Below are 9,664 nucleotides of genomic sequence, written 5' to 3' on the forward strand. Positions count from 1 at the left end.
AGACTGCACTATGCACAATGTAATTCAAGAAATCAGATTAAATGTAGGAATAAAATAGAAATGCTCAATAAAGTACATTTACTGACATTTTTTTAGTGTAAGGATTTTAAATAAAGTCATATATAAAGATGCTATCTTTAACCAGAACCTAATTTTAGGGAATATATCAAAGAAATCAAGAGGACAACATTTCAATTCAACCAACACAGTTTTGTGTTTTATTTAAAACTATCATCATAGAAGTGCATAGCACTGACTGAAATCCTCTGTGTACAGAAGAGCAACAATTTTCTCTGCAAATAAGTTGACATCTAGAGGAAAATATTCTTTACTACTTACACAAATAACACTCAAAACAAAATTCGAGGCACCGACGTAAATCCCTTTGATTACTTCCTGTTTAACTAAACAGTAGTGTCCCTAAATAACACAGGCACAAGGTGAATACGTGCAATACTTCCGAGGTATTTTGGCTTAATTACAAGACTTTTGGTCTGTAGATAAATTATACAGTAACACTAGTCAGTACAGTGGTGCAAACTCTGCCTCTAGTTACCTCACAACAACATTCATTACAGATATCTCAAACGTCTTGAAAAAAAAAAATCCTCAAGCAGGCTCTCCACAGAAAATTCCAGCCGAGTATGCATATTGCACATTGTGTACACCTTATGGTTCAAAGTGCTAGCACAATTTCATCCAGTCTCTTCAAATTAAAAACACGCTTTTTTTTTCCCCTTCGAGGGTATTCTGTTATGTAGAGGAGAAACAGATCCCCACTTTTCTCTTCCTTTTCAAAAAAGACTAAATCCTACAAATCCATCATCTGTCAAAACACGGAGCGGCACAGGTGTAGTGCATGCTGACTTGGTAAGCCCTGTTGGTGAGGTTGGACTTTGGATCCAGTGAGGCAGAGATGGTCTGGGTGCTGCCGTGCTGGGGGCCACTGGGAGCCGGCAGACTGGTGGTGGAGTGGCTGAGGTAGGAGGCAGACCTGTGGTTGGCCTGCTGGGGATACTGCAAACTGGGCCGGTGCAGGCACTGGGCCACAGTGGCTGTCTGGCCCGAACTGTGGTACACCATCTGCTGCTGCTGACACTTCTGCTTGTTGGCCTCTCTGACATCACTGTCATGTGCACTGCTGGACAAAGAGTTGCACTGCGGATTAGTGAGGAAATGTAGTGCTATAGGATGAGCATCACAACATGGATTCACACGCGTCTCCTCTTGAATGTACAGTGTTAGGTTTTTAGGCTACCGACAACTCTTAAAGTTAGGCTTGGTAATATGTTTCAATTAAATTGTATTTATATAGCGCTATTTATAACATACATTATCTCACTTTACATAGTAAGGTAAAAACCTTAAAAATCATAGAGAACCCCAACTTCTCCCACAATGAACAAGCACTTTTTCAAATACGGAGAGACATTTTTTTCTCATTAAGTGGAAGAAACCTCTGGCAGAACCAGACTCAGTGTGGGCGGCCATATGCCTCGACTGGTCGGGTGAGCAGAGAGAAATAGGGAAGGGAGGAGAGATGGGTGGCAAAGAGGGGAGAGAAGAGAGAGATAGACCAGGATCAGTTGTGTGCCGTCATATTTGAGAGAGAGAGAGAGAGAGAAAGAGTTGGGGTCGATTGCTATGTCAGATTTAAAGATTGGATTTTTTCTTATTGGTTGAAATCCTCTCCATGTCCCCACAGACAGCTTTGAGTAAATTGTTCTTGAATTTTTTTTTAAAACTGTCTGTTGCCCTTGCAGGACAGAAAATACGGCTTCTAGCAATTGTCAGCTACTGCATGCCCGTGTGTGTAGATTTAGCACAAGGCCAGATGAGGAGGTTGGATATATCAATTGCAAGTGTAGCCTGCTCTTGCACGCTTTTCAAAGATTACCAACCCTGGCTTTAATTTTTGTGCGACAGCATGAACTGAAAGTTGTCAGTATCTATCTGCTTTACTGTCACAGAAACTAATTCCTGTATCTAATTGTCCTTGTAGCGTGTACAGAATACAGCAGATTTTTCAGATACACACATGAGTAGTTTCTCAGCACATGGGACCAGGTTCTCCCATGTGTAGCCTGTGAGGCGCTGCAGTTGTGGCGGCCACGTAGGGGACAGGTGGAGGACGAGGCGGGAGGCGGCCACACACGCAGCCGCCAGTAGAGAGGGGGCAAAACACAAAAACACATGATCTGGAGGGAGAAAGAAAACAGGAATCCATCACCAGCGCCACAAACAAAATGCTATGGAGGAAAGAATTGCAGAAACTTTGTCAGAATTGAGGAGAGGCCAGATCTCAATGTTCGTTTTACCACAGTAAAGATTATTAAGGAGTTAAAGTTTAATCAAAACAGCACAAGCACTTGAAACCAGTGTTAAAAACAGAGACTGCTAATACCAAACTGCTTCATTAAAGCTGATTTCAGACATGCACTGAGCGCCACGGTTCCCCTGTATTTTCTATGGATGAGGCGCATGCGTGAACGCAAATGTCAGGGTGAGAGAGCTGGATTTGTAGTTTCATAAAAACTGGAGAAGTTGATGCGAGAGCCCACGAGGGGATCTCCCACTGGGTTAACCACGAGCGAGTGGGGGGTGTTGATGTCTCCCAGTGAAAAAACTGGGCTAAAAAGTGGAAGACACAGACAAAGATGTCAAGAGTTTGTGATGATAAGAGCAGACGTTAATACGTCACTTCCTGCCTCTGTCTGCTGCACCCGGCTGCTCCACCTCAAACCTGAATATCCAGAGGTTTTGTTGCTGTTGTGTTTGGTCTGTTAAGGGAACCTCCCACTGTGTTGTGCATGTGTGAAAGGCAAACTGTGGGTAAACTCTGTATCCAATTCAATTTTGCCAACAGGTCATGTCTGAAAACAGCTTTGGAGAATGCTACAAGCAAGTGACCCAACGTCAGCTAAGTCTAAAACTAATCATATCCACTTCGAGGACCTGAAATACAACTCACCTTGCAGAGAAACCTCCAGGAAATAATCAGCATACTTGGCCATGTATAATTTAGACTTCTCCAGGCAGGTCAAGGGCCAGCCATCATGGAGGTCTCCCTCATGGATGGCGATAGACAGGCAGTATTCTATGAAGTGAGCGGCCGTGGGCAGGTACAGGTTCCACTGGAAGGTTTCTAGCAGGAGCAGCTCCATGTGCAGCAAACCCTGCTTGGTCAGGATCAGGTTCATGGAGCTGATGCAGCCCAGGCTGTTCAGCGTCTCCAGCTTTGGCACCTGGTCTTCTCTTTCCTCAAACTTACCTGCAGCGAGGAAGATTCGGAGCTGGTCACCAAACACAAGAGCAATGCAGAGTCTGAGCAGTCTGACACTTGGGAGCGTGAGGTCACTTACTGGCCAACAGAAGACAGGAGAGGGAGACCACAGCAAGCTGCTGCTCGCTGACATCATAGCGGTCCATGAAGAGGTCCAGCAGGTACACAGCCAGGTGTCGGGCTGCAGGACACAGTCGGAAGTGGTTGCTGACAACGGCTATGAGGTCCGCATAGTATCGTCTCAAATTCAGCTGAGGAGACTGGCCCTTGTACGACGGCAACTTGAGCTCCTGTTAGAGAAGATGCAGTTTTGAGATCTCAGGGCACACAAACTCCCATTGGTTTATAATCTGTAATGATACAATGTAAAGAAAAAATATACGGAATACACAAAAACAGACCGGAGCTAGTCTGATGGATGGGTCAGGGCCGACATAAAATTCAATTCAAATCACGCCAAATTACAATATATATTATCTCGAGGCACTTTACATATTAAGGTCGAAACCTTAAAAATAAATAAATAGTAAATAATAACAGTTCTCACAATGAGCGTATTGGTTGCTCTAGGGAACCAATACGCAAACAAAGCTGTTATATAACCATTGCAATTTAATTATCTAGGCTTTTTAAATAAGAATATCTCAGTTCTAAAATTCAATTCATCTTCATTCACAGTCGTAATTATTGAAGAAAAGAAAATCTCTGAGTATGTATATATATGTTCTCTTTCAGTTAGTAGAATTAGCAGCTGTGGAAAAATGCACAACAGAGGGTTAGCACAGAAACGATGGAAGAGTGATAGAGCCACTTGAAAGTAAAGAGCAAATGCAATAAACACAGAGACATACATTGAACATTGTATTTTGTTGGTTGTTCTATCTTTACACACAACCTTGCTCAATGTTTGACACACTCAAGTGGCTCAACACAAAACACATATTCTCCTTCAGACCCTCTTTACTGTCGACATTGTATCAAAAATAATTAAGAGTAAAAAAATTCAATATCAGTTGTCTGTCATGTTATTCTAAAATGTTTTCTCATCTTACACCAACCAGCTTATGTTTTCAGTAGTGATGTGACTGTTCTAGGATTTCTTGAATTTGCTTCTTCCCTCATTATTAATAGAATTATGTTTCTCTTCATTGACTGCATCTAGTATTAATGTTGCAACTTTAAGGTCCGCTTGTTTGTTCTGTATTATTGTTCATTTCCGTTTCCCCATTAGTGTTAAGGACCCCCCTGGGAAATGGGATGAGGGAGTTTATCCCATGACGTTACATCCCTTTCAAACAATGATTTAGCATATATGAGAGTATGAAATGCTCGTAAAAAAAATGAATAAAATAACATTTAAAAACACTTAAAAGGTGTGTGTGTGTGTTGGTAGCCCCCCCAGCAGCGGGTGTGGCCCACTCACTTTGTACCGTAGTGCCTGGTAGATGTCTGTGGCCAGCTGTCCTCTCCACCATTGGTCCTCCAGCTCCATTTAACACAGTGCTCTGGGAACCTGCGAAAACCCAAAACTAATCAGCTGGTTCTGAGCACAGCCGGGGATCTGCACACTGAACACACAACTAGCTCAAAGTCACACGGCGGCAACATGACTGTCAGTCGTTCATTGTGTTGATGTGTTCAGGGGGAAACACTCACCCAAGGAGCACGTGTAGTGATGCTCACAGCCGGCGCCACTGAGGTGCACTAACCGGACATGCTGCCTGACGAGCTCAGCAAACACTACTGCTGCCTTCAGGGCCCGCGGGAAACGACAGCACTTCACGCTGAGAGCCCAGGAACTAAAAATGATAATGAAACAATGAAGCGAATAGTAGGGGTGGGAATTGGCAAAAATGTGACGATTCAATAGTATTGCGATATTTGGGCCACGATTCAATAGTATTGCGATTCTGCGATATATTGCGATTCATGTCCCCCATATTATTCAAAGGCATTACAAAAAATGAGGAAAATAAGACTGCTCAACTCACTTCAAATGTCACATTTAATTCTGTGAACAACATTGTCTTCTACACATTAACTGAAGTGCAAAAACTAAGAAAGGGTAGTGCAAAAACTTTGTCCTTGAACATTCAGGACACAGGACCTTTGTAATTATTTTCTGAGTAGGAGACCTCTCACATGAACACTGAGCTCAATCATATAAATAAGAGTAACCTAGAGCTTCAATCAAATTGAGACCTGCAAGGTCATGACCTAAAATGTTAAATTCATTTGGGAAATAATTGCATTTTTGTTCAGAAAAGGAGTTGGTCAACATGCTCAGATGTTAAAGTGCTCCTCTGGGCCGTTACTATATCTCCTGCAGTGGTGAACATCCTTTCCGCACACACACTAGGTATCTTTTAAACTCTGAAACTCTCCTCGTCATGCTTTGCCAGCCATGGGCTGTTACATATATAATTGTAAATTAATTAATATTTTTTTTTTTTTTTTTTTTTTAAATATTGCAATACTTTGTGCTACAGTATCGATATAATCGCGGGCTCAAAATATCGCAATACTGAACAAAATCGATTTTTTTTCCCCCCACCACTAGCGAATAGTAGCGTAAAATAGTGGTGAAAAGAACAATAGCCAAACCAAAGACAGAAGCTTTGCTGTAAAATGTCTGCAGAAGGTCTGGATTTGTTTTCTATGTGTGTTGATGGTAGACAGTTCCTGTTTACACACACGGTGTTTCACTTTTGTTGTATTTCATTTGTGTTAAATTTTACCAACAGCACAGGAAAGCTTGTTTAAAATGTTAAAGCCACAGTCAAAGCCAAATTTATGTTTCACATATTTAATGTCTGAGGAGAGGGATTTGGTTGTTATAGTCTGACATATATGACCATATATTTGTTATTTTATCTCTTATTCTGCCACTGCTCTTGTTTCTGACTTGTTTATAGTGTATTGTAAGCTCATGCATGCTGACTACATTTTGGTGCTTGACACTTCAAAAAATAAATGTCTTACTTACTTACTACAATGGAAAAACTACTTGTAGAGCATTTCACAGAGCTACATTGGTTGTGTATCAAGAACTAGTTCACTCCTATAACAAGGCGCTGTTGCTGCCTATGATTGAACTTATGTTAAGAAAACAATTTAATTAGGATCCCAAGCAGAGGTACGTTATATATCACTTTTTCATACAAGGCTCAATTCCCCTAAGGGAGGGCACTAACATCATCTTACAACTTGACGCATTGCTGAATTTCAGTCAATCAATCAAATTTTATTTGTATAACCCATATTCACAAATCACAATTTGTCTCATAGTGCTTTAACATTGTGAGACATTATCTGTCCTTAACCCTGAACAAGAGTAAGGAAAAACTATTAAAAACCCTTTTAACAGGGAAAAATACGTAGAAACCTCAGAGAGAGCCACATAGGAGGGATTCCTCTCCCAGGACGGACAGAAGTGCAATAGATACCAAGTGACATAGCAATCCTGTATAGACCATTTGCTAGAATATCCATTTCGACCTGACATAGACCACTCAGAGTCAATTGATGAAGAGAGAGAGACTTTTCCCACTAGCACTTGAAGGCATCATTCCATTGCTGGGACTGATGGTGCACACAGGACGCAGCCAATTACAAGTAAGTACGGCAACTGTCAACATCCAATGGCGGCGCGGACTGCTGCCAGCCAGATGCAGCCAATAGCCAATAAGACTGAATGGTAAAGTAATTATTAATAAAAGACCCAAATGTTCCTGAGCTACATGAGCTACAGTAATGAAGTGATTGGTGTCTGGGCTTTTATTGGATCCTTTGCTCATGTTGTGCACCCGAAGTGCTGGTTTTTACCAGAAGCTGGGTCTGTGCACAATTCTTATGGAGTCCAGTTATTGGGGCATACATGCAGGATAATGCTACAACAACAAAGATAAAAATAACTAAAATTCTGAACTTTAAGAAGAGCAGATCAGACAGAGGCCCAAAACGTAGCCCAGGACAGACCCTATGGAGGCAGATCATCGATGCCTTATGCCCTCAAGGAACGAAAAGATTATGATTTAGATAATTTCACATCTGTTTATAAACTCTATTCAGTGATTGGTTAAAATGCATTATGTTTACACCCCTTTGGACTCCAAATATGGACAGAAATCCTGCATTGACCATAAAATACAATTTGGGAAATCATTCTATAGCATACGTTATTTAAACACTATTGTCCACATTTTTATTATATCTTGAGCAATTTAAGGCAGCTTGTAAATGAAATCTAATTGAAATGTATTGGACATTTATTCTGATTATTTTCAAGCAATATATAGTTGATTATGATACCCATGTACCCAAGCTATACATTAATACATAGACACAGTGAGTGACTCCTTAGGCGTTGTGTCATACATTTGTGAATGGATGAAATATGGTTCAAACACCCCCTTCTGCGACAAACAATAATCGATCTGATTTCACCTACATCTCTACACCGTCACCCCTACTAAAAACTACATTAGATCAACAATAACAGTAATTTGAGTGCATACCCATATACATTCCTCCGGGAGAAGTAGCCATTCATGCTCAGTCTAATGTTGACCAAATGCTCAGTGTCCTTTTCGTGGTACGAATTGAAAATGGGTCAGTGTGCCCCTGCAGCACAGCACAATTCAATTTGACCCAGATAGGTTAAATCAACAACAATGTTCCATAAAATGCTTTCAAGAGACTTTCATCTGATGCAATGTTGCATGTTACCAAAACAACTCTATTTATTCATGGCCCAAATAAATATTGATTGTATATTTCATTAAAGGCCTCAGAGAATTATAAACCTTACTAATTAAAGATGTACAACATCCAGTAGCCGAACAGCATAGTCGATTTTAGTGGGAACTATAGAGGAACATGTCATGTTTTGAGCCAACTGAACCAAGACAGAAAAATAATTATTGAAGGTAAAAGTAATTTGAAAGCTTTCCTGGGTTGGCACATTCATTCCTACCTTGTAGTTTATTGTGAGGTAAAATCTAGTGTAAAACTATATTTCTGAAATGAAAATCATAGAAAGATCAAACGGTTGCTCCATGTTTAACCTAGATAATAAAAAGAGCCATCCAGGGGTGGTGGCTGTGTGGGGGATGGTTTATAAGAGGATTGGTAATTCTATCCACTCTGTGGTAGACGCTGTTGAGGTGTTGGGTAGTCTCGTTCCTAATGGATTGGAAGTGTCTCCTGGAGGAAACAAAAGGGCGTCCTGGGTGGAGGGAGCTGCTGGTCGTCCTTTTGAAGCTTTTCTTCCCTCTGGTGTCCTGCAGCTTCTCACTGGAGGGCAGCAGACAGCCATTGACCTGCTCAGGAGTGTGAACAGCCCCACTGCTGAACACACTGACAGAAACACCACAGCAGAGGGTGTAAGCTGCCTGACGGATATTGATTTTACATTGTCTACTGATTTCCTTGGCAAAAAGAACTTTACCTCCTAAGGAGGGGGTTGATACCATACATCGTGATTGACTCATCTGATTTCTACATTTAAACTATTGATTCTCCTCTGTACATCAGAGATTCCTTGGCAACTCATATGCTCATCTTCACCATATGTTCGCACAGGAAACCATGTGAGGATCTTGCCTTAGTTTAGTTTCTCTTCCAGCTTGTTGGCAGCACAAAGGTTATTCTGCCCAGTTAGGATCATGTATATGATTTAAAGGCAAAGCTACTTTCAATATATCACAAAAAATCAAAAGGTTACATACAAAGGATACCTTAAGGTCATGTAAGCAGCAAAGGGCGAAATAATAAGTTGGTCCGACACATAAACGTTGGTAAACACAGGATAACTTATTATTTGTAACTACATGGATTAAAATGCTAAAATTAATTTCTACATGTGTCCAAAACGGCAGTTAGGTAAACCTATCTTTTACAAAAAGGTCACTGCCGTGAATTAATCCTCACCTTATCATCTAGATGCAGTAAAGTGTCTCACATTTACAGAGATCCGGCCCAGTGGGCTTTTTTTATGGCTGTTGAATAGTGGCACTTCATTGTGTGTTAATTTGTGAACTTCTTGACAGACCCAAAGGGCATCCTGCTTCTCCCAGACATACCAGAGGTACGATACAGCCTCACCTCCCATGTGATGTGCAGGATAATGGGCTTTAAAATACACACTTTAACAGCTTGGGATTAATGACAAGACAAACAAAAACACACACACACACAAAAACAAGAAAAGTAAATCAATTGCAAAAGGTTTTTATATTGCACCGAATGATTGAATGAATGAATGAAAATCCATATCAAAATAATGTGGTTTTGTGTTTCAAAATGTTCTATTAATGCAAGCTGCTTTCAGACAAAGAAATTAAATTGAAGTCACAGGAGTCTGGACATTTTCTTGAAATC

General features: G+C 40.8%; 1 protein-coding gene across 1 annotated transcript; it reads right to left on the reverse strand.

Annotated features, from left to right (window-relative positions):
- Positions 1–822: 822 nt before the first annotated feature.
- On the reverse strand, positions 823–4,778 carry ccnj (cyclin J). The gene is made up of 5 exons (XM_061087825.1): positions 4,707–4,778; positions 3,363–3,573; positions 2,972–3,271; positions 2,039–2,198; positions 823–1,138 (listed from the first exon to the last, which is right to left on the reverse strand). Exons 1-5 carry the CDS (start codon positions 4,773–4,775, stop codon positions 823–825), a joined length of 1,056 nt encoding a protein of 351 aa, XP_060943808.1. The 5' UTR covers positions 4,776–4,778.
- Positions 4,779–9,664: the final 4,886 nt, after the last annotated feature.

This window comes from Limanda limanda, chromosome 15 (assembly GCF_963576545.1).
Source record: "Limanda limanda chromosome 15, fLimLim1.1, whole genome shotgun sequence".
Taxonomy (NCBI): domain Eukaryota; kingdom Metazoa; phylum Chordata; class Actinopteri; order Pleuronectiformes; family Pleuronectidae; genus Limanda; species Limanda limanda.

Excerpts from the sequence above, each read along its gene's own strand:
- ccnj (XM_061087825.1), bottom strand. The coding sequence starts at position 4,775 with ATGGAGCTGGAGGACCAATGGTGGAGAGGACAGCTGGCCACAGACATC. Across the intron at positions 3,574-4,706 it reads ACCAGGCACTACGGTACAAA|GAGCTCAAGTTGCCGTCGTA; the intron begins GTGAGTGGGCCA and ends CTTCTCTAACAG. Across the intron at positions 2,199-2,971 it reads CCTGGAGGTTTCTCTGCAAG|ATCATGTGTTTTTGTGTTTT; the intron begins GTGAGTTGTATT and ends TTCTCCCTCCAG.